Here is a 25,717-nt window from a genome sequence, read left to right on the forward strand (position 1 = left end):
ATAACATCTTGACGTGGCAGGTATGGGCCGATTCATAAACCACGCTGCCATAATTTAAATGTGATCGAACAAATATCCTATAAAACTGCAGGAGGCAGGACCTGTCAGCTCCTCACATTTTTCCTCTAAGGTATATCAAAATATTCAATGACTGGAAGCCTTTTATTCTTAGATCTTTCAGGTATGGGAGACAAGTTACTATCGAGACAAATAATAAACCCAAAAAGCGCACGGTTTCTTGAAAACGTAAAATACTGTCCCCCATTGTGAGCACGGATTGGTTAAAGCTTAAATGAACAGTTAAAATTGACACATGTCATCTTCTCAGGTGAGAACTGAAAACCAGTTGTCCTGGCCCAAATTTCCAGCCTCCTAATGGTCAGTTGTAGCTGCCTTGTCATGATTATAAGATCAGAGGAAGAGGAGGAGATTGCAAAGTCATCCACAAACAAACACCATTTGACAGGGCTCCTGGCTGCAGAGGAAATGCCATTGATAGCAATGGCAAACAATGTGATACTGAGGACCCCATTCTCTTGAATATAGCAGTCAGACAATTATTTGCCAACATGATATCAAAGACGCCAGTGCTCAAGAAAGGATTGGATAAGAAGTGGCAGGCATCCACATAGCCCCCACTTATGAAGTTGGGGAACAATGTTGTACCTCCAAGCAGTGTCATGTGCTTTTTCAAAGTCAAAAAACACACAAACTAAATGGTTTGGCATAAGAAGGACTCCAGTGTGTCCGTCTCCAGTAGAATTAAGTTGCAAAGGGTGAAATGGGAGCACCTGAAACCGCACTGGGAGTGGCTCAGGTGACCTGGGGATTCAAGCAGCTAGATGAGGCGGCAGTTGACCATGCGTTCAAGTGTCTTGCCAATATGATTGACAAGGGCTACACCCCACTGCTGGGGTCCTTGCCTGGTTTCCAGAATAAAATTAACATTGCCTCCTTCCAAATTGTGGGGTACTGTCCTTCAAACCAGATCTGACTGAAACAAGAGAGGAGCTGTCCTTTCACTTCAGGGCACAGATGAAGGATGGTATAATGGATCTCATCAGGTCCTGGATTAGTGTATCTGGCTGCAGACAAAGCCGATTCCAGTTCCCACAGAGAGAACAGAAGGTTGTAGATAGAAGAAATTGAGCTTCCTCATCCCTGCAGTCCTACAGAACACCTGAAAAACAGGAGCTTTCCTGGATGACATAGTGACAGTAAAGAAGTATTCAGCTACAACCTGAGCCATGTCTTCTGGCATGTCCACCAAGACCCCATTACTTCACAAGGACATAACAGAACATATATTGCCCTTGCCTGAAGTCTGTCTTACTGATTTCCAAACACACACAGTGGAAGTGGACCGATTAATGGAGGTAATGAATTCCCTCCAGGAAGCACTCTTCCATTCTTTTATCACTCACCTCACATGTGCTCTTGCAGATCTGAAGGCATGAAGGCTTTCTGTAGTTGTACGGTGTTTGAAGTTCCGCAGAGCTGTTTGTTCACTGGCTCAATTGCCAATTGACAGTCGTCATTCCACAAAGCTACAGGCTGTCGTCATCTGAGGTGGTTACTAGACCGGGGATGGACTTGGCAGCAGCCCGTTTGATCTCACAAGTGATATGGGCCACTATCTCTTGTGCACAATCCTTTTGTTCAAAAATAGCCTGTCAACTGTACTGCAACCAGTTTGCCCTTTGTATCATCCATCTGAGTGGTCTCCTATCAGCCACCATCCTAACCAGCAGGTGGATCCACACTATGTAAATCTGTAGCTACTTCCCACTGAACTGCGTCTGCAATAGCTGGCGAACAAAAACATGTCAATGGCTGAAAAAGCTATGGAAAAGTGTGTCATCTGACCCACGTTCAGAAGGAAGATATTATCAGAATGGAAAAGTTGCTCCATCATCTGACCCCTGTAGCAAGTGGTAGCCAAGCCCCACAGCTCATTGTGTGCACTGAAGTCCCCCACAAGGAAGAATGGGCATGGGAGTGCCTGGAAGAGTTCTGTCAGTGTGTCTGCATCCAAAAATCATTAGGTGGAAGACCCAAAGAACACACTGTGTTATTAACAGGTACTAGAACTTTCACGGCAATTGCGTGTATGGTCATGGTAGGAGGGACAGGAGAGAATGTGGCATCTGTCGTCAATGAAAACAACCACTCCACCTTTAGCCCTGTCTCCAGTATCCTGTATGTGTGGTAACCCTATGATGAACGTGTGTTGGTGACTTTAAGATGCGCTTCTTGTAAGCAGATGAAAAACAGTTTCTTCTGGACCAGCAGCTGTAATTCTTCCACATGTGAGTAATATACATTGAAATCCCACTGCAACACAGAAGTCCCTGTGGAAGCCACTGTTTAGCGAAGGTCGTTCATGTCTTTCTCCTGCGGAGATGGTGACTTACTGAGGTGGTCAGGGGGAACGTTAGCCAGTTCTCGGCCCTCTGCTTCCTCCGACTGGAAGTACATACCCTCAAGAGCATGGTCCCCATCAGAGACGGAGAGACCTCACCGATCTGAAAGTTTAACTACCGCTTTCTTGGACTTGGAACTACTTTTTGAAACACATTTTTCTTTACTTATGGGTGGAGGTGGTTGCTTGGGTTGCGGGTACAGCTTAATTGGCATCTGATGGTGGGCAGCGGTATGTGGTTTAGGTGGTAGGCCCATTGCCAATGGCTTCCAAATGACTACTGTTTCAGGTGGAGTGTTTCCCTCACAGGTTCACTGACAAGTGTAGGTGCTTGTACTTGAATCTGTGGTCTGGGTTTGTGTGGAGACATCACACTTGGCAACTGGCGTCCTCGTTGTAAACCTTACACTTTCTGCTCCACACTGGGCGATCCCTGGAGCAGCTTATACATTTCCAAGGAAGTATGCAAGAATTGCTTGATTCATGAGCTGTGCCTCTACAATTGCCACACGTAGCCCTCCCATTACATCCCACAGTGGTATGACCGAATCTCTTACATTTGAATCACTGCATTGGGCTGAGAACAAACGGGCGAACCGTAAAACGGATATGTTCTGGCAATACTGAAGTATTAAATGTTAGAACAAACGCTGTCAATTTTTTCAATTTGCCATTGACTCTCCTCATATAGTTCTGCACATCCGTTACACCCAAATTTTTCTATTCTTCTACTTCCACATCTACATGACTAGTCTGCAATTCACATTTAAGTGCTTGGCAGAGGGTTCATCGAACCACAATCATACTATCTCTCTACCATTCCACTTCTGAAGAGCACGTGGGAAAAACGAACACCTAAACCTTTCTGTTTGAGCTCAGATTTCTCTTATTTTATTTTGATGATCATTCCTACCTATGTAGATTGGGCTCAACAAAATATTTTGGCATTCGGAAGAGAAAGTTAGTGACTGAAATTTCGTAAATAGATCTCGCCGCAACAAAATACGTCTTTGCTTTAATGACTTCCATCCCAACTCGGGTATCATATCTGCCACACTCTCTCCCCTATTACGTGATAATACAAAACGAGCTGCCCTTTTTTGCACCCTTTCGATGTCCTCCGTCAATCCCACCTGGTAAGGATCCCACACCGCACAGCAATATTCTAACAGAGGATGAACGAGTGTAGTGCAAGCTGTCTCTTTAGTGGACATGTTGCATCTTCTAAGTGTCCTGCCAATGAAACGCAACCTTTGGCTCGTCTTCCCCACAATATTATCTATGTGGTCTTTCCAACTGAAGTTGTCCGTAATTTTAACACCCTTGAGAATTGTACTATTTATCGAGTAATCGAATCCCAACAGATTTCTTTTGGAACTCACGTGGATCACCTCACACTTTTCATTCATTTAGCGTCAACTGCCACCTGCCGCACCATACAGCAATCTTTTCTAAATCACTTTGTAACTGATACTGGTCTTCGGATGACTTTACTAGACGGTAAATTACAGCATCATCTGCAAACAACCTAAGAGAACTGCTCAGATTGTCACCCAGGTCATTTATATAGATCAGGAACAGCAGATATCAGATAACAGCAGATATCAGATAACAGCTGATATCACTATAGTTTTACTCGATGATTTGCCTTCTATTACTACGAACTGCGACCTTCCTGACAGGAAATCACGAATCCAGTTGCACAACTGAGACGATACCCCCATAGGCCCGCAGCTTGATTAGAAGTCGCTTGTGAGGAACCGTGTCAAAAGCTTTCCGGAAATCTAGAAATATGGAATCAACTTGAGATCCCCTGTCGATAGCGGCCATTACTTCGTGCAAATAAAGAGCTAGCTGCGTTGCACAAGAACAATGTTTTCTGAAACCATGCTGATTACGTATCAATAGATCGTTCCCTTCGAGGTGATTCATAATGTTTGAATACAGTATATGCTCCAAAACCCTACTGCAAACCGACGTCAGTCTGTAGTTCGATGGATTACTCCTACTACCCTTCTTAAACACTGGTGCGACCTGCGCAATTTTCCAATCTGTAGGTACAGATCTATCGGTGAGCGAGCGGTTGTATATGATTGCTAAGTAGGGAGATATTGTATCAGTGTAATCTGAAAGGAACCTAATCGATATACAATCTGGACCTGAAGACTTGCCCGTGTCAAGCGATTTGAGTTGCTTCGCAACCCCTAAGGTATCTACTTCTAAGAAACTCATGCTAGCAGCTGTTCATGTTTCAAATTCTGGAATATTCCATTTGTTTTCCTTTGTGAAGGAATTTCGGAAAAGTACTGACAGACACAAACACTCCACACCACCAACTCTGCCTCATCTATCTTTCCTGAACACCATCTGAGACTTCTGCAGAACTTATTTCAGGCTTTAGCCAGCTTTCTGTATCTATAACAATTTCAGATTCTGTGCTTTCTATTAGCACTTGAAGCTCAGGGACTTTCCCAGCACAACTACAACAATTTACAACTACAATTCCGACTGTTCCATGATCCAAGCTTGTCCTGTACTTGCCATGCATCCTTTGAGATTGCCACCCACCCCGTACTTTCCAGAGGCCTTCTAACATGAAAAACCGCCCAGTCCATGCCACACAGCCTCCACTATCCGTGTAGCCGCCAGTTGAGTGTAGTGAACTCCTGACCTATTCAGCGGAACCCGAAACCCCACCACCCTATGGCGCAAATCAAGGAATCTGCAGCCAACACGGTCGCAAAACCGTCTGAGCCTTTGATTCAGACCCTCCACCCGGCTTTGCACCAAAGGTCTGCAGTCGGTTCTGTCAACGATGCTGCAGATGGTGAGCTCTGCCTTCATCTCGTAAGCAAGACCGGCAGCCTTCACCAAATCAGATAGCCGCTGGAATCCAGAGAGAATTTCCTCAGATCCAAAGCGACACACGTCATTAGTGCCAACATGTGCCACCACCTGCAGCTGGCTGCACCCTGTGCTCTTCATGGCATCCAGAAGGACCCTTCCCACATCAGGAATGACTCCACCCGGAATGCACACGGAGTGCACACTGGATTTCTTCCCCTCCTTAGCCACCATATCCGTAAGGCACCCCAGTACGTGCCCAACATCGGAGCTCCCAACTACCAATAAGCCCACCCACTGCAATTGCCCGGACCTTGAAGGCTGAGAATCATCCTCTGAAACAGGTAAGGCAGCTGCATCTGGCTCAGCCAGAGAAAGTACCTAAAACCTGTTTGTCAGACGCACCGGGGAGCCTTTCTGATCAGCCTCCGGGGACATCTTTCGCTGCCTGCCACACCTTGGAACGACCTCCCAATCAACCGCAGAGGTCTCAGCCCCACTGCGAGCGGCAACTGGGGCAACCACAGCAACAGACCAATCTGGGGACAGACGGGACGAGGTTGACATCCCCGTGATACCGAAGTCCGGCTCCCCACAGTGGTGCCCATTGGCAACAGCCTCAAGCTGCGTGACCAAAGTCAGCGCCGCTTGCAGCTGTGAGCGAAGGGATGCCAACTCAGCCCTCACCCGAACACAGCAATCACAGTCCCTGTCCACTCTTATCGATGTTGAACAACAGTTACTGAAACACGAGTCCGTGCCTAGATAACCCAAGGGAAACACGCAAAGGATGTATGAACTAACCTGTACAAACGCCTAATGACTGTGCTACAATCTGCCTGAATTTACGATTACAGTAACTAAAACTCGAAATTACACCTCCTATATAAAACTCACACGCAATTTCAGTAAGAATCTACGAAGTAAACACTAAATGCTACAACTCTCAAATACTATAATACGCCCGAAATTTATGAATTGAACAATGCAAGTACCCAAAAAAAAAAATGCAAAGAAATTAAGAATTAAACTATGTAACAAATAAGTAAGCTAGGAGTATACGACTTGTTGCTGGCAGCTGCTTATCCAATGGCAGCAGGGAACACACTTCATGTAACTCTGCGGGATGCACCTCCATTATATCAGAGCATGTAACCACACCCTTACTAAAGTTAAGGGTGTTATGCAACTCATTCTCGACAGGGTAGTCACCTAAGGTCTTACATCCCAGAAGCTTAGATAATTGGTTTAAATGAGCAGTTTCAACTAGAAGTGTTCCATTATGAAGCCGTTTGACACTTTTAGGGACCCAGCAATACCTTGTGAACATAAAATGGGGAGGCCTTCTCAAGGGTTCCCCCTGTTCACTTGTTTACAGTGAAAGTGTTATGGCACACTACTGCCATGTTACTACGATTCCATGACTTCTTTTGTGGGAGAACTGACCAACCAAGCTCTCTTTGATAAATATGTCTAGGCGCTACCTGACGGTACACCTGTCCCGTCAGTAGTAGTAATTTGATGAGACCATTTCCTAGGGATCCCACGAGACACCAGCGAAACAGCTGTCGACCCAGGCAGAGTCCTGCATGCCTGAGCAAGCCTTATACAACAGGAGAGCGGCAGGTGCCCCAGAGGTTGCCCGCTAGAGACTGTTTTACCTCAACTGCCATTCATCTCATTAGCACGTAGTGCTATATATATAGAGTTATATATAAAGAAACTTCCACATGGGAAAAATATATTAAAAACAAAGATTCCAAGACTTACCAAGCAGGAAAGCGCCGGTAGATAGGCACAATGAATAAAACACACAAACACACACACAGAATTTCGAGCTTTCGCAACCGGCGGCTGCTTCGTCAGGAAAGAGGGAAGGAAAAGGAAAGATGAAAGGACACACACACACACACACACAAACAGACAACTCTGTAACACAATATTCCACCGCTGTGCTGCACAATGGCCACTGCGCTGAAGCATGCCCTGAGCTTACAGTGACAGAGGGCTGGCGGCTCTTACCAGTCCCCAGTTCAGGACCTTGGGGTCAACAAGCCCATACTCAGCAAACGAATGCTGAGACCCTGAGGGGTGGACACAAATGAAAAGTATTCGGAAACCTTTATTATTTGGTTTTGAATGCTGCCTATAAAAATGTTTGAAGTTTATGCTCAAAATATAATGCTCAGCTTAGAATTTCCTGGAACATAGACATCTCCCTTTCTAAGTTGTCTGCAGAAGAGATTTTTTTGCAGGCAGACATTAACAAGAATGGTTTGACATTTCAAAGTCTACTGCAAGAAAGAAAGCTCAGTTGGAGATAGATAGGGACAGCAGCTTACAAAGAACATTGGTGGGGCTGATAGGGCAATAAGTTATACACATCAAGTGGGTTTTTACCGGGCTTGAGCATTGGAATCATGGTGCTCTCCCACCATTGCGATGGAAATATGCCATCGCACCAGATCCGGTTGAAGGTGATGAGGAGATGTCGTCTGTAGGCAGATGTTCTGGGCAGATGTTCTGGGCAGGCGTCCGTGCTCTTGACACCGGGGGCAATGACAGGATGATGGGGAAGTGGTCACTACCACTCTCCAGTGGATAGATGGGAAGGTCCTGGGCTGCAAATTGATAAATCAATGGCTGAGTAACTACCTCGAGCCACAATTAAATGTGTGGCAGCCCCAGTATTTAAGAGGCAGATGTCGAATTGCAACAGTAAAGTTCTGACATCTCTGCCTCTGCCAGTAAGCACGGTGTCACCACACAAGGGCTTATGGGTGTTAAAATCTCCCAAAATTAGGAAAGGTTTAGGGAGTTGATCAATCAGTGCAGCTAATACATTCAGGGGTACTGCACCATCAGGAGGAAGATATACATTATAGACAGTTATTTCCTGCGTCGTCTGTATCCTGAAACACAGCTTCAAGAGGGGTTTGAAGGGGGGCACAGTTTCACTACAGACTGAGTTTAGGACATAAACGCACTCCACCTGACACACTATTACAGTTGCTACTGTTCCTGCAGTATTCCTTATAGCTGCGGAGGGCAGGGGTCCGCATTGCCAGGTACAGGTTTCCTGGAGGGCAATGCAGAAACCAGGTGTAAAGCTAACAGTTGCCGTAGCTCAGCCAGGCAGTGGAAAAAACCGCCGCAATTCCACTGGAAGATGACATCATCGTGAGACTGGGAAGGCATGGAACATTCAATGATGCAGTTTACACCTCAGGGTCACCTGCTGCCATCGAGTTTTTGCCAGAGCAGTCTTTATCCATTTTGTCTGAGGGTCCAGCAAGATCTAGGTCCTCAGTCGATGGTAGAATCTCCACCTCATCCGCAGACACAGAGCTTGGAGGTAGCGGTGGGGTCACCGCAATTCCCTGGTTCTTGGGGACCTTTCTGGATTTCTCTCGCTGGGAGGACTCACTGATTCAGTCTCAGGGACTCAGGATGAGCGTGAGGCCCTGCGACCAGCTGCTTTTGGGCTCTTCAGCCACTGGCGGGTGTCATCTTTCCCACTAGCAGAAACCTGGGAAGGGAGTGACCCAATGGACCTCTACCTATCGAGAGCAGCCGAAGAAGTTGTACGGCTTAGAAATGGGGACAGACATCCCTGATGGTTGGGGGGGGGGGGGGGGGGGGTTGCTCCTGAAATAGGTTGGGCGGGAACAACAGGGAGGGAAGTGCCCCCCACCGTCAAGGGGAATCTGAGAGGTGAATGGTGTTGGCAGAGCTCATGGGGCTAGAACTGTTGTTGTGGCAGCATAAGACGATGTGATGTGTACACGATGTAGGCATTCAAATTTCCTTTTAGCCTTAGTGTGGGTCAGTCGGTCCAGGGTCTTGTACTCCATGACTTTCCTTTCTTTCTGGAGAACCCTGCAATCAGGTGAGCAAGGCAAATGGTGCTCTCCGCAGCTGACACAGATGGGAGGCGAGGGACATGAAGTACTGGGATGTGATGGGTGCCCTCAATGAAGACATGTGATGCTGGAAGTACAGCGGGAAGAAATATGGCCGAACTTCCAACATTTAAAGCACCGCATTGGGGGAGGGATATAGGGTTTTCATCTCAGCGGTAGAACGTCACCTTGACCTTCTAAGGTAATGTATCGCCCTCGAAGGCCAAAATGAAGGCACTGGTGGCAACATGATTATCCCTCGGATGCCAGTGGACATACCGAACGAAATGTGCACCTCATCATTCTAAATTGGTGAACAGCTTATCGTCGGACTACAAAAGAAGGTCCCGCTGAAACATGACACCCTGGACCATATTTAAGCTCTTATAGGGCATGATGGTTACAGAAGCATCCCCCAGATTGTCGTAATTGAGGAACACCAATGACTGGGCAGAGGATACTGTTTTGATCACGACTGACCTAGATCTCATTTTGGACAAGCCCTCGACCTCCCCAAACTTGTCCTCTAAATTCTCAACAAAATAATGAGACTTCATCGTCATGAAAGATTCCCCATCAGCTCTCGAACATACAAGGTACCTGGGCAAATAAGAGCCACAACCATCCTTAGCCTGACGTTCCTAACACGGTGTGGCCACGGAGGGGAACGACTTGGGGCTGTACTTCTGCACATTGAATTGAGCCCATGAATGGTTAGAGGCTGCTGGTGTTTGACCACCAGCAAGAGATGATGTACTACACTCCATCACCTGTCAACCACCCAGATGCCACCCACTCCGACGAGGCGCCCTCCCCACGGGTGCCACCTAGCTGCAGCAAAGGCCACCTGGCAGGATATCCATTGCCAGCAGTCCCAATGTCCCCAGGGGGGATGGGCATCTACCCCTTGGCGATCCCTGTGGGGTCAGGAGGCTACAACCAACAGGGTCCACATTGCTGGGAACCAGGTTTCCACGAGGGCAATGCAGAAAGCAGATGTAAAGCTTAACAGTTGCCATAGCTCAGCCAGGTGGTGGAGAAAACCGCTGCAATTCCACTGGAGGATGACATGACCATGAGTCTGGGAAGGCTTGAAACACTTAACGAGGCAGTCTATGCCTCAGGGTCACCTGCTGCCACCGACTTATTTCCTGAACAGACTATATCCATTTTGTCTGTGGGTCTGGCAAGATCTACGTCCCCAGCAGACGCCAGAATATTCACCTCATCCTCAGAGCTTGTAGGCAGCAGTGGTGTGGGTGCCACCGCAATTCCCTTGGTTTTGGGGATCTTCTTTCTGGATTTCTCTCACTGATCCTTGGGTTTCTCTCCCTGGAAGGGCTTCACTGACTCAGTCTCCGGGACTGAGGGTGATTGCGAAGCCCCACGACCAGCTGCTTTTGGGCATTTCAGCCACTGATGTGTGTCATCTTTCCCACTAGCAGAAACCTGGCAAGGGAGTGACCCGAAGGACCCCTTCCTACCGAGAGGAGCCGAAGAAAACTTACGCTTCTCCAGCTGAGAAGTAGGGACTGGTGTCCCCAATGGTTGGGGGGGTGGGGGGGGGGGGGGGGGGGGGGGGGAGTGATCCCTTGGTAGGTGTTGCGGGAGTATCAGGGAGGGAAATGCCCTCCACCATCGAGGGGGCAGGTGTAGTCTTTCGACTCTATGAGAGCCGACTGGAACTAGCGGAGATGATGGGTTACAACTGTTCTTGTAGCAGCAGCATAAGAGGAAGTCATAGCCACAGGATGTACGCACTCAATTTTCCTCCTGGCCTCAGTGTAGGTCTGTCGGTCCAGGGTCTTGTATTCCAAGATTTTCCTTTCTCGCTGTAAAATCCTGCAGTCTGGTGAGCAAGGGGAATGATGCTCTCTGCATTGGACACAGATTGGAGGCGCAGCACATGGGAGTACTGGGACGGGATGGACGTCCACAATCGACATGCGATGCTAGAAGTACAGCGGGAAGACATATGGCCGAACTCCCAGCACTTCAAGCACCACATTGGGGGAGGGATATATGGCTTGACATCACAGCGGTAGACCATCACCTCGACCTTCTCGGGTAATGTGTCACCCTCGAAGACCAAGATGAAGGCACCGGTAGCAACCTGATTATCCCTTGGACCCTAATGGATGCACCGGACGAAATGAACTCCTCGTCACTCTTTAAGTTGGCGCGCAGCTCGGCGTGAGTCTGCAAAAGAAGGTCCCTGTGGAACATAATACCCTGGATCATACTTAAGCTCTTATGAGGCATGATGATAACAGAAACATCCCCCAGCTTGTCACAAGCGAGTAATGCCCGTGACTGGGCAGAGGATCCCGTTTTTATAAGACTGACCCTGACCACTTTTTGGACAAGCCCTCCACCTTCCCAAAATTGTCCTCTAAATGCTCTTTAAAAAAACTGAGGCTTCATCGAGACAAAGGAGTCCATATTAGCTCTCATACATACGACGTACCGGGGCGAATAAGGTTTGCTGCCATCCTTAGCCTGGAGTTCCTCCCATGGTGTGGCCAGGGAGGGGAACGATTTAGGATCATACTTCCTTACAATGTACTGAGACTTGGAACATTTAGAGACTGCAGGTATTTGATCACCAGCAAGTGATGACGTGGTATGCTTCATCACGAGGCATCTGCCCTGATGTCACCCACTCCGACCAGATGCCCTCCCCACGGGTGCCACCCAGCCGCAGGATGGCCATTGCCGAGAGCCGTGATGCCTCAGGGTGACGGGCACCTACTCCTTGGCATACACGGGGAGTTAATGGTGCAGACATCAGCAGAACGATCCCTTTATAGTCAGGGGGCTACCACCTACAGGGTACATGGTGACCCCACAACAGACTGGCTACCGTGCTGGATATGAGGTGCAAGTATGCCATGGTCATCGTCGGTGCAGAAAACGACACTGCATAGTGGGTGGAGGAAATCACACCCAGGAAGGTGTCCTCACTTAAGAGATGGAGGATGAGCGGGACTGCAATGCCACGACAAGAAAGTGGGCTGAGGATCTCAATGCACAATGAACATGATGCACCATTTAAGACACCCCTCCCCAACTGGCTCGCTCTTCAGGAAAATTTTGAAAAATGGAGGTCAAACCTTGCAAGGGACCATCACATAAGGGCTGAAAGGTGTGAGACACTTTTGGTCGCCTCTTACGGCAGGCAGGAATACCTTGGGCCTATTCTAACTGCCAGGCCTGCAGGGGGCCTGAACAGCAAGCCGGGGGTGAATGGAACAACCCTCCTTGGCAGCTTCATCATCAAGTTCATTTCCCTGGGTGCCTATGTGCCTTGGGACCCAGCAGAAAATTACATCCTTGTCCTGCCTTTGCAAGAGAAGAAGCATGTCTGGCATCTCTTGCACAAACCTACCCGCTGGGTACATCTGACCAACAACAAGAAGGGTCCCGAGGGAATCTGAGCTGGCGAATTTCTCACCATGACGCTATCTCTGTTTCAGTGCCCACAGGATAGTAAACAATTCCACGTAATAAAATGAAAACTGCTCTAGAGGCACTATCCTAATGACCATGTAGGGAACACAACAGAACAGTGGATAAAATTCCCCTGCTTGAACTAGTCTGTTTAAAAGGGAATCTAATCTGGGTGGTGATGTAAAATCTCTTTAAATTTTATGTTGAAATATAGTCTGGTGTACAATTCTTGGTGCAAGCGTCAATCCAAAAAGTAACGTGGGCCTCTGCAGTAGCCAGGGGAGTGTTGTATGTCACCCGTGACTTTGGACCACCTGTAGTTAACTCAAGGCTCTCCCTCACACAGATCCCTCCCTGCTTGTAGACAGCGAATGAACAGTTGCTCCAATGGTAACTGTGCAATGGAGATCACTGCAAGCAATTTTAGAAAGGACAAAGGCCTATTAGCTTGGCATGCCATGGGGAGAAGACAGCGAAGGCTCACCAACCTCTGCACAGAGGCTAGCAACTGGACTTGACTTGTGTGGTAAGCCCCTGTTGACACCCTAATGCCCTCTTGATGAACTGCATCCAGAATTATGAAGTATGGAGGCCACACTTGCAACCGTATTGGAATACGGGTTGCACAAAGTTTTGAAGTTGGAGCAAACGTGCTCTGTCAGCTCCTCAGGACCTATGACTGATGCATTTAAGGATGTTTAAAGCCTTGAGAATCTCAGTTTTAGTTCCTTAAGGTGTGCCAGCCGCATTAGCTTCTCATCATAAATGAGACTCAGATGCTTCATATTTTCCTTAAAAGTGGGAATAGTATCCCCACTTTTTAAATGGGTGCATTAAAACGAGAGCAGAAGTGATCAAAATCCACACAAACAATTTTCTCCAATGATAATTTAAAACTTGTGGTGTTAGATCATTCCTCCAATCACCTGATCATCAAATGTAATTGCAGAGTAACATTAGCAAGACTGGAGGATGTACAGGAGGTGGAGAAGTCATCCACAAACACGGAATACAGTAAAAGACACTGTACCATGGACATAATACTGTTGATCACACATCCAGACTGGATGCGTCCCAGAGCAGTTAATGCCTATTGCCGGAGAAGGGCAATAAGCCCCAGATTTATGGGCTGCCTTTCCACACTTCCCATAGGTCCCTTCACACTCTCAACTCGGCACTGTAGTACCAAAACACTAGCATTTGTAGCAATGCATAGTGATAGGTATGTCAGGCCTATCCCTAAGGAGGAGGAATCCTGCCATAAAGCGTTAAGGCAGTGTTATAGTACTGAATATGACAATGAAGGTGATGGTCTTCATTATTCCTTCGTACCCTTTGCTCCACATCCACTAAACCCTTTTGAGTTCTGAAATTTCCATGTCCATAATATCACAGCAAGCGATCACACCCTTGCTTGAACTGAGGGTGCCATGCAACTCAATTATGTCATAGTCACCCAATTTCTCTAACTTCCTAAGAAGTTACAGCTGCTCTGCCCTGTTAGTCTCGACCAATAAGGAACCATTTCACAAGTGCTTAATAGACACTTTTTCAAACATCCCCTCCTCCAACTTTATCACTAGAAACACGTTCTGATTCACACCTCCTTGAGCCCCGTTGCTAAATGTAATTTGATTATCAAGAGGACAGGCCTCTCATTCATTTGGATGTGTGGGTGTGAGTACTCTCAGATGGTACACCCATAATGCTGGGATGCTGGGAGTCCATCTTAGTCCCACATGTAGATCGGCAAATAAGAATCCGTTCAGACTGCGCCCCGCTTGCCTGTGTAAGCCTTATAGAACTAAGATATGGCAGGTCCCCAGCATCAACCGCTACCGACTGTTCCACATCGATGCCCATACATCTCATCAGCATGCAGCATATCTTAAGATTGATTAATGTTTTAGAGAGGTTTCTACTGTCCTCGTGATCCAGGCAGTTACACCAAGATCCCAGACCCCTGTGAAACACAATGTTCCACCAGTATGCCACAAAGAGGTCGCTGAAGCATGCCCAGACATTATGGTGACAGAGGACTGGTGGTGCTTACCATTCCACAGCTCAGGAACCCAAATGTCGCATACGAATGCTTCTAGGGAAACCCTTCACTTCATTAATCCAGATATGAATATTCATCAATGACAATAACTACATGGACAACATACAATAGCATTTTACTCTAAAGAACATTAAGAGGTATTCCATACCTTGTCCTGGTGTTGGTGAATTGTCATGCTTCCTTATTCTTTTATCACTAGTAGGTTTTTTCCTTTTTTCCGTCAGATTATTAGTCATCGGAGTTTCCACAGTTTCTTTTCCCTTTTGTGGTAATTCCTGTGGACTACCCACTTCAACATCGTCTAACAGTTTTACACTTTCAGTTTCTTGTTCATTACTTCTAGGTACACGCTCCTCTTGCGTTTCCTCATATTCTTCAGATTCATGGGAGTCATTCTCTCCTAACTCATTCTGTACAGACACCATCTCTGTGTGTGCATTTGGAACTTCTGCCGATGGAATAGGGACGGCATCTGTTGTTAATGTTGCTGTTTGTGGCTCGGATTTACCTTCAGATGTCATTTTAATATCTTATCAACGTCACCTGCAAATTAAAAACAGCAATTAATCTATTTAGTAGTTGTATTTAGAAATTCCTACCCGAATATTAAAATTCCTTAACAATACCATTAATCCTTTACACAAAACAGTTTAACACTGCAAGGTAAAGATAAATCTGTTTACCAAAATTTTACTGTTGGCATTTCACTTTTGTAAAAATCATCCCTCTTTCTACTGTGTTAAATATGATTTGGGCACTATATTCCATATTACCTGTCTGGATCAGCTCCTTCATCTTAATGTAGGCATACTCTGTTAGTCAATTACTCAATCAATATGAATAATACAGAAAATAAAAGATTGCATACATACTTGCAGGGTCAATAAGTTAAGCTGTCCACCTCACACATTCTCAGAACCACTTAGGATGTCTTGGTTCCGTTTTGACCCACATGAACTGTGAGAAAGCCTTCACTAAATGATGTATAGTCCCTCTCCGTGCTATATTACTTCCAGAGATATTGATATCAACTTTGCATTTCCAAATGGAACCACAGCAATTTCTGCTGTTGTTATAATTAGAAATGAGAAATTTAATGACATTTCACTCTTCAAAATTTAGTTATTAGTTTCAGAGTAATTACAACATTTACAACTTAGGACTTACTTCTTTCAGGTATGAAAACATTGATGTCCTATGTGAAAGTTTGTGATTTCACTTGCAAACAAGGAAATACTTCAGACAGAATATGGAGGAAACAGTGCTGAACTGTCCCAATACCAGCATACAAGAGGGACTGTGGAAATTCAGCTTTCATTCTGTCTGTTGTTCACGTGAGTCATGCGCTGGTTCATTTGAAAACAAATTTCTTTTGCAAACCAAGAGAAAACTACATATGCCACTTCTTAATGAAGAATGCAGAAACACCAAGAGAACAGACAGGACAGATTGTGCCCAACAAGCTCACTCACGATCATCTTGCAGATATTTATTTAAGAGACTTGGGATATTCACAGTACCTTCACAACACATATATTCATTTATGAAATTTGTTATTAGTAAACCATCGCAATCCAAAAACAATAGTGAAGTACATAGCTACGACATTAAAACAAAGGATGATCTTCGCTATTCTTTCGCACAGAAAGGGGTGAATTATACTACCACAAAAATCTTTGGTCATTTCCCACATATATGGAACTGCAGTAATTCATAGTTAGAAATTAGACAAATTTAACATTTCACTTTTCAAAGTCCGGTTATTAGTTTCAGAGTAATTACAACATTTAGAACTTACCTCTTTCATACTGGCACATTCCACATCATTATGAAATGTCATATTCATGACCTATGGGACAAGTATTAATGTAATCTACTGAAACGGCACTGGAACACCACATGAGGGTAAGGAGCAGGCCTAAATTAAGCAGAGTTAACAAAATAGATCCTCTGGCACCTTTTGCTCATAAACCATATGTTAGGTCCAGAGAAGTAACAATTGCCTCTGGAATAAGACAGCCCAACACTGTTTAGATTTTGTGGGCATATAGCTTCTATCCGTATCATGCTGCTTCACCAGCAGCATTACAGATGAGGTATGGAATTCTGTTGCTCAGTTCCGACATAACATCTGGACATAAGATTCCTGTCTTACCAAATATGTTAACTTGGTAACTCGCATATAGCTGAATGTAATAAATGTGCATTATTGGATCATTGAGCATTTGCAGCTGCTGAGGCAAGTTGAACATCAGAGGCAATGGAGTGTGAATACCTGATAGAGGGTTATTCGGGACTACATGACTAGTTCTTAATTCACTGCAGAAACCTTGTCCTATGCCTTCCAGTTGGTCTATCAGTCCAAAACTTTTCCCTGCTGCATCAAGCTGGAATGCCCCAGCAACCAGAGGCAAAAGTTCCATACAACAGTACTAATGTCTGCATATGATAGCTGTCAATTTCATGTTAAATACAGATCAATCCTAGGTTTTTAAATATTGTAATTTCAACTAAATTAGTAATCTGATTTTGAACAATAGAGTCCAAGTGGACTTCCCGGGCCTTGTAGACAGTAACTGAGATGGAAGAAGCAGCAAAGAAACAACTCAACAAAGTAAATAGGCCTACTACAGGAAACTGGTAACACCAGAAGGCAGCTTGCAACAGATGGATAATTTAAATATCTAGAAGAATATATAAAAGGAAGAAACAAACGCAATGAGAGAATAACAGACGTTGAAGACGACAACAGCTGTGTGTATGGCCAGAGAAGTATGCAATAAAAAGAATATATCTACAGACGCAAAGCTCAGGGACTACAAGGCAACAATGATGACTTCGGTACTACATGCAGACCTGAAACGATAACACTAGGAAGACACAACACTGAATAACTACACTGGGACCTACAACTAGGTTGTGAAAAATGGATGAGGGCCTAAGGAAGAATTGTACCAGACCATGACAGCCATATCAGGAGAAAGACTTAAGGGGGCTCAAATTTGCTCAGGGTGAATATGGACGGAACTGCCAAGAGTATGGAAGACAACAGATAGGTCAAGCGAAAAGACACGAACAAAGCATGTTGTTGAATACTGGAAGTACTGGTAGCAGATGAGGATCAAGGTGGATGGGATGGAAAGCTGGAGAACCAAGTAAACACTGACCAGTGTGACAAAGACCAATGATATGAAAAGAGAAGGTGAAAGGAAGGAAAAGTATGAATGGGTACTGAGAGGAGAAGAGGAAGAAACAATCCATGATAGGTTTACCCGCAGACTTACAGAGGGTGTAATGAAGGAAAAGAAGAAGACATTCATATAATTCAGAGGGTGCCAATTAGAGCAGTCACAAGAATAAAAAGTGAACACAGTGTGAGCCATCAATGAGTATAACACCATTCTCCGTACAGCTCCAGTTTTATCACAAAACAGATCAGAAAAAACTAATAACCACCTCTACACGGAAGTCATTTTCAAGATACACCATAAATGTGCCGATAACGCTGTTAAAATGATGGATAGTTGCTTGTTAGTAAACCTACTTTATTTGCGATAAAAATTCTTACAAAATCCCAATATACTCAACTATTGGCTCGAGTATAATGATCGACACGTCTTGAAATCTTGGCTGTGGCCATGGAGCGACATATAGCATAGCATAATGTTTGCGTTTTCATCTTATTTAAGAGTACTTCGTCACACTGAAAGCGCTTTTCATAATAAACACTAAAGTTGCAATGTAAATGCAGAAAACAAAATGCAAGGGGGTCCACTGTAACGTCTACCCAACTACTTCATAGGAATTAATAAATTAAGTAGGCCCATACCACCTGCGTATATTGCATGTACCAAAAGTTTGATAAAGAATCTGAAGAAATGTGGCGTCGGCCGCTAAACACAAAACCGAATATAAATCAATAGTATGCATTTTCCAACTATCACCAAGTAAATTCCCAGAATGTCTATTAGGTCTAGGACTAATGCTGGCTGACCCAAACAGTGTCAACTGCGATGCAAACCTTTAAATTCTTAAAAGTAAATTGATTGTTTTCATGTGTACACTAATCATCCTATACGTTCAGTAATCACGGAACAATTGGTACGACGCACTTGTCTTTTGTATAGCTTACTAACATTTACCAATACCAAAAATTGATGTAATTCTACATTCTTATTGTAGATGTTAATTTAGCTACATGGAGCATATAGTATCGCGCAGATCACACACTTTTTACGATTGTACCGTATCTTTATCAGCTGAAATAACTAAAAAAATCAGAAGACAGTCTGAAATTCTACGATATCCTTCGCCCACGATATCATGATAGTAAGCCGAAATTTGGCATTTCGCTAGTGCTGTTTCTAAGCAAGATTTTGGGAAATCAATTTGCAACAAAAATATTAGAACTATTCATCTACGCATGAGTGAATCAATTCTGGCGTGGTCCTACTAAAAACTAATGTGAAGAGAGTAAACAAAACGCTCACATGTTAATATGTAAACACCCAGATCCTCACTTAAATAAATGTCTTCTGGGTAAAGGGCTATCTCACAAAGAGGAGACACCACCCACACACATAATGCTTCATTTCTCGATAGGGCAAACTCAAAAACAACAAAAAAGGGGCACAATCACTTTCTTATAATAATGTTATAATATTATAAAATCCGATTCCACAAGCGGATGTAACATTTCCTGCTGGTTTAACTACTCTGAGTAAAACATTAATGTTAGAGGTTAATACTAGTAACACTTCTGATGAACAGTACCGGCAAGTTATCACTTTGAATCCTTGACGAAATTCACTGTTCAACGCCGTACTGCACTGCATCCAATAAACATTTAAAGACACTTCCTGCATTCAAACTTGTAACTTCAAATACACCTGTTTGCTCCCAAAGACCTGCTTCTATCGCAGCAATCTGTCAAAGCCACCTGTAGATGGCTCTGCGTACATCCAGAACAAACCAATCTGCATCAACCGCTGCGTCCCCCGTATGAACTGCACAAACCCGACTAGCGATGCGCTAAACTGCGATTTTCCGATATCAGTGATTTCTGTGAATGCTACTTTTCAGTATCTGCTATTCTTAACTGTGATTTGTCGCAGTTAAGGAAAGTACGTCGCGTATCCCTCCGCCTCTGCTATTTCTGCTACTTCTGCGATTTCTGTGACTTCTGCTACTTCTGCGATTTCTGTGACTTCTGCGATTTCTGCGACTTACCACCGTATGAAAAAGTTACATCTGCCCACACAGAAAATTGCATCTCAACAAATCTGTCATTGGTAAGTAAGTTTTACGTTTGTTCTTCCGTTGGCTTTAATTATGTATTAAAGAAACAACTGTGAAAATATTAATAGTGTAATTAATATGTAAGTAGCCATACAGTAGCGTAATAGTTCGTGTTTAGAAAATGAATTCTAGCATATTGTTATGTTCACAGGTACCTGAACTACATTTCAGCCACTCAGTAAATTGATAACTCAAAATATCATTGTCAACAGATCTGGAGAAATTGCGACTGCGTCTTTAGACCGTTTTCGTCAGGCGAGATCGTTCTTGCAAATGTGAAATATACCCCATTGAGTGGCTTTCATTACAACAAATATTAGCAATCTACTCTGTCAATTATATTGCTTGTAATTAGTGACAGCAAAAAATTTTTAATAATCCTTGTGATTTTGCAGACACAGTTCTGACTATGGATTACTGGTTGCTGTACGTATCTATCCACATCAAGGCTATTGAGAGAGACTCGTGAAGATTCAAGACAGCTCTTAGAGGATTTGCAGTTTATAAGTGACATAATTGTGAAATATGTGTGCAGATGAGTGATTAAACTGTGTTTTATTGAAGTTGTTATGCGATTTTAAAGGAATAATAAATGTTAAATACAGTGATTGAATAATGAAAATCTCATTTTCCACATGTTTAAGCCGTCCTATACGCCATATATTTACTGGTAAACACTAGTTGAAGAGTGACATGCCGCCCCCCCCCCTACCCCTCCCCCCCCCCCCCCCCAACGCCTCCGCAATCTTATTAAATTCTTATTAATGTAATACATTCAGAGTCACAGCTGTGTTTGACCAATCATAACTGATGCTGAATGTGCATGTCGTCATATAATGTGAAGGACTTATTTCAATAGTGGTACAAGCCCATTACCTCCACTTTTCTGTCTATAATGCTTCTGAAATTAATGATCCAAACAACCATTAATAAAAGTTCATTTCTAGCAAGAAGCCATATGCTTGAATATTTGTGGTATCACCGAACGAGGTGGCGCAGTGGTTAGACACTGGACTCTCATTCGGGAGGACGACGGTTCAATCCCGCGTCCGGCCATCCAGATTTAGGTTTTCCGTGATTTCCCTAAATCGCTCCAGGTAAATGCCAGGATGGTTCATTTCCAAGGGCACGGCCGACTTCCTTCCCCGTCCTTCCCAAATCCGATGAGACCGATGACCTCGCTGTCTGGTCTCCTTCCCTGAAACAACCAACCAACCAACCATTTATGGTATCTCAACTGCAGATTTTTCAGCGCTCATTTAACTTTACGACTCCGTATCTCAAAATGAAAAAAAAATGGACTTGTACCACTAATGAAATAAGTCCTTCATACGCACACACAGCACACCGATCTCGTGAGGCACAAGGCTCTTATAACGAAGTACGTACGTCGTTCAACAGATGGCACTAGGAAAAGAATGTTTGCACTTTTTAGTTGCTACTTGTGATTCTTAGTTGCGATTTGTCACGGAAATCGCAGTTTGACTCGGTAGCGAATAGCATAGTATGAGCTTCGCTCAACAGATGGCACTGCTAACTGCGCTTTTTAGTTGCTACTTGCGACTCTTAGTTGCGACTTGTCACAGAAATCGGAGTTAGACTCGATAGCGTGTCTATAGATGAGCGTAGTACGAACTTTGGCCAACAGATGGCACTGTTAACTGCACTTTTTAGTTGCTACTTGCGACTCTTAGTTGCGATTTGTCACTGAAATCGCAAAAAGCAGTATGGAATTCGGCCAACAGATGGCTCACGGCGTTTATTGTGAAATGCTACTTGCGACTGATAACTGTGACTGAAATCGCAATTAGATTTTGTAAAGTTGTTACTGTGATATCTGTGACTTCTCAATCACTGCGATTTCCTGCCCACCACTAAACCCGACAGTACTTCACGAAAAACTGAGCAGTAGCCAGCAGGGTGATGCGCATGAGTAGACGTGATGTGTATGAGCAGCGTCTTTCCCCGACTTGCGTCTCGCAACCCGCTGGTCGCGATGCTGATCGGGTGAAAGTTAAATTCACGACGTCTTATACAGTAGCCAGAAGCAGCATCGCGAGCAGCGGTTCGCGAGATGCAAGATTCCGCTTGCGACCAGGGATGTAAAAATAGGAGTTCTCATGACGTCACAAACTTGAAGCCGACGCAAGTGAAGGTCCGCCATGTTAGCTACCCCAAAATATTCGCTTCTGGTGGTAGTCGTGACGTGTTTTGATAAAAAAGAAGGCCGGATTGCATCGCTTATGGGTGTACTAATAGTTCTGATTGTTGTCTAAAGTTTAAACAAATCACATTTCATTCGTAAGTGAAGTTATTTAAGCGTTATTTTCTTATATATACTTGAAATTCTGATGCACCGTAAAGTTTTACTGTATGGTTTTATTTCTGTGATTTGACTTTAGGTTTCCTATCAATCCAATTGCGAAGAGCTCTCTTGGTGAACGCTTTGAGAAGGAAATATTGGAAACCAACCAAGTACGGTAAAATATGTTCGCAGCATTTCAGGGAGAAAGATATTGATCGAACATCAGTTTCGTCAGTCCCCATGAGGGAAGATGCTGTACCATCAATTTTTCCTACTTATCCTGTTCACTTGCAAAAGGTTCGTGAAATGTAGCATATTAATATGGAATTCAGCTGCCATAAAATTACAGTATAAAACAATATCCGGAACTACTTGTCTGGAGATTTCAATTGCAATAGTTACGCACGCGTAGTAACTGAAATGTGGATATTTCAACGGAATTACCTGTTTGTAATAATAGTTTCGTATGTGTTCATAGATATGTTATTTTCACTTTGTTATTGTATTACACATTACAGATACTTGAAGGGGAAGTTCATTTATATTAATGCCAGTTTATTTACTTATGTCCTTAAACACTCTCTCTCTCTCTCTCTCTCTCTCTCTCTCTCTCTCTTGAGTGTGTGTGTGTGTGTGTGTGTGTGTGTGTGTGTGTGTGTGTGTGTGTGTGTGTGTGTGTCCTGCACTCTATGGTAGTTGTTTGTTTTAATTAGAAGTTTTCAAGCAAATTAAATCAACGTTTACTGTCCTGTATTGTCCTATTTTGTTGTTTGACTGTTTCCTCGCAAGAGTACAGATCTTAGTTCTGCAGCTGTAGATGCTAAACAAGAATTTATATTTAATTGCATTTAAACCGGCAGGCCATTCCTAGCAAAAAAAAAATCAAGATTGCCAAATAACTACAGACTGTGTCACCTTAGCACTTTGACACTTCCTTCACTTTTTAGTGCATAATCATTTCCATTTTCGCATTTATATTTAGCTTTGTTCTGTAGCAGAAATTTCAAAAACATGCTCTGTCCCTAGCTGATTTATGAACTTTAAGCACCAGTGTTCAGCGTCATCTCTACCATATATGCATGTCCTTTCATTATTCCTGATAGAGTACCGAATCTGTTTGTGCACAAGATAATTATTACGTTCATTTAATAAGTTTCTATGAGAATGTCACATTTTACATTTAACTTTGGAGTTTCTAGATTGCTGTGAGGCAAGTTTCGTTTATTTAAATGCAACAAAATGGTTCAAATGGCTCTGATCACAATGGGACTTAACTTCTGAGGTCATCAGTCCCCTAGAACTAAGAACTACTTAAACCTAGCTAACCTAAGGACATCACACACATCCATGCCTAAGGCACGATTCGAACCTGCGACCATAGTGGTCGCGCAGTTCCAGGCTGTAGCGCCTAGAAATGCTCGGCCACTCCGGCCGGGAATGTTTTAGATAAGTGGTTTGTTTTGATTTTATTTTTAGAAAGAGAGGAAGAGACCACCACCAACAGACAGGTAGATGGCTACAAAAAGCACTGCAGATCTAGCCACTGAGAGTGCAACTGAATTTGAAGTGTCTTTATTTGCTGCTGACACCACACTGTTCGAGTGGTAGACATGATGAAGCACCAAGTGTGGCAAAAAAAAGAGGAATACAAGAAAAAAATGAAAGTTCTTCGGCAGTCAAAATGATGTCTAAAAAAGAAAGTAACAACTTTGAACAGTGTTATTAATGAATTTAGGAAAAATAATCTTATTGATATGAAAGTGGCCTTTACTGTCCCTGGAAGTATTCCTGGAATGCAGAAGGAGTTGTTGTAATGGCAAACTGCAAAAGCTAACTTTCAGAGTGTGCCTAGAACATACAGACCCGATCTATGATCATTTGTGTTAACCTTACACTTTTACTCTCCAAAAGCATATAAGTATGTCAGGAATACTTTTAATACATGTCTGCCACATCCTAGAACATCATAAAGGTGGTATGCATGTGTGGGTGGTTCACCTGGATTTACTTCCGAAACTTTTGCTTTAATTAGATGTAAAGCATTTCATACAGGATCAGTTAAGAGTATTCTCTGCAGCCTATTAGTTGATGAGACTGCAATCAGGCAACACATAGAGTTTGATGGTAGTCAGTACTATGGCTATGTTGATATGGGGTCCCCTATAGCCATGCATAGCTTACCTGTAGCTAAAGAGGTGTTTGTACTGATGTTGTGCACTATTAATGCCTCTTGGAAGCTACCAGTAGGGTACTTTTTGACTTGTGGGATAACGGGGGAGCAGAAAGCTCAAATAGTTCAACAGTTCATTAGCCTTGACAGTGCCAGTGTTGTTTAGGTGGTCTCCCTACCTTGTGATGGTTGTGTCACAAATTTATCCACAGCCAAATACTTGGGATGCAATCTTGACCTTGATAATTTAAAGACAACATTTATCTTTGAAGGTACCACATGTGAAGTGGCATTTATGCTAGATCCTCCACATATGTTGAAATTAGTGAGAAATTCCTTAGAAGAGAAGAAACATTTCTGGAATGAGAAAGGTGGTGTAATTTCTTTTGAACTGCTTCATACGATACAGGTAAAACAAGGACTTCACTTAGGCAACATCATTACAGGCTATCATATAAATTTTTTACACAACAAAATGAAAGTTAGATTAGCAGCCCAGCTGCTCAGCAGCTCTGTGGCAGATGCAATGCAGCATTGTCATGATATGAAGATCCCCGGCTTTGATAATGCATCTGCAACTATAAAATTTATCTGCACATTCAATAACCTCTTTGATGCACTGAATTCGAGGAGCCTAACCCAGAATCTGTGGAAGAAGCCTCTGACAGTTCGTAACTTTAGAGCTGTGGAAGGATTTTTGTTGGATACAGAGAAGTACATCAAAACACTTTCAGTGTCTCCAGTGCCTCATAACACAAAACTTGTGGACTCCAATAGGAAGACGGGATTTGTTGGTTTTATTATTTGTATACACAATGTTTTACACTTGTAAGCAAAGTTAGTTAAGCCTCAATCTTCTGCGCCTTTGCTGAAATTCCTACCAATTTACAAGTGCTCTCAAGATCAATTAGAAATGTTTTTCAGTGCCATTCATAGTCATGGTGGGTGGAACAATAACGCAACTGCATGTCAGTTCATGTCTGCCTACAAAATGCTATTAGTACACAATGAGATTCGCAAGTCTGAGAAAGGCAATTGTGTAGCACATGAAGATATCTCTATTCTGACTTACTGTGGCCAGAGTGTTGAAGAACACATAAATCTCACCTCAACTCGCTCACAGTTAGTAGACATGAACAGTTATTTAGTGACTCATGACCATGACTATGTTGAAGCTTGTGTGTTTCTCTCTGAAGTGGCCATTCATATTGTAGTTTACATTGACAGGGTTTGTCGTTCGCCACTTAGAAAGTACACTTAAGTG

At 43.7% G+C, this 25,717-nt stretch overlaps 1 protein-coding gene and 1 long non-coding RNA gene across 3 annotated transcripts in view; one reads left to right on the forward strand and one right to left on the reverse strand.

Annotated features, from left to right (window-relative positions):
- LOC126273171 (uncharacterized) overlaps nucleotides 1–19,840 on the reverse strand; it is a 44,930-nt gene extending 25,090 nt beyond the window's left edge. Inside the window, exons 1-2 of one of the 2 annotated variants that reach the window (XM_049976649.1) lie at nucleotides 19,454–19,840; nucleotides 14,829–15,223 (exon numbers count right to left, since the gene is read on the reverse strand). In XM_049976649.1, the coding sequence (XP_049832606.1) occupies nucleotides 14,829–15,201 (373 nt within the window). In that variant the 5' untranslated portion in view covers nucleotides 15,202–15,223; nucleotides 19,454–19,840. Of the gene's footprint in view, nucleotides 1–14,828; nucleotides 15,224–16,478 lie in introns of both variants that reach the window. The other variant, XM_049976650.1, reaches the window with a different exon arrangement.
- Nucleotides 19,841–22,153: 2,313 nt separating this feature from the next.
- Nucleotides 22,154–25,717, forward strand: part of LOC126273172 (uncharacterized) — a 29,224-nt gene continuing 25,660 nt past the window's right edge. The window contains exons 1-2 of the long non-coding RNA XR_007549314.1: nucleotides 22,154–22,279; nucleotides 22,381–22,580. This is a non-coding gene — a long non-coding RNA (uncharacterized LOC126273172). The remainder of the gene's footprint in view (nucleotides 22,280–22,380; nucleotides 22,581–25,717) is intronic.

Source organism: Schistocerca gregaria, chromosome 5, assembly GCF_023897955.1.
Source record: "Schistocerca gregaria isolate iqSchGreg1 chromosome 5, iqSchGreg1.2, whole genome shotgun sequence".
In the NCBI taxonomy this organism is placed as follows: Eukaryota; Metazoa; Arthropoda; class Insecta; order Orthoptera; family Acrididae; genus Schistocerca; species Schistocerca gregaria.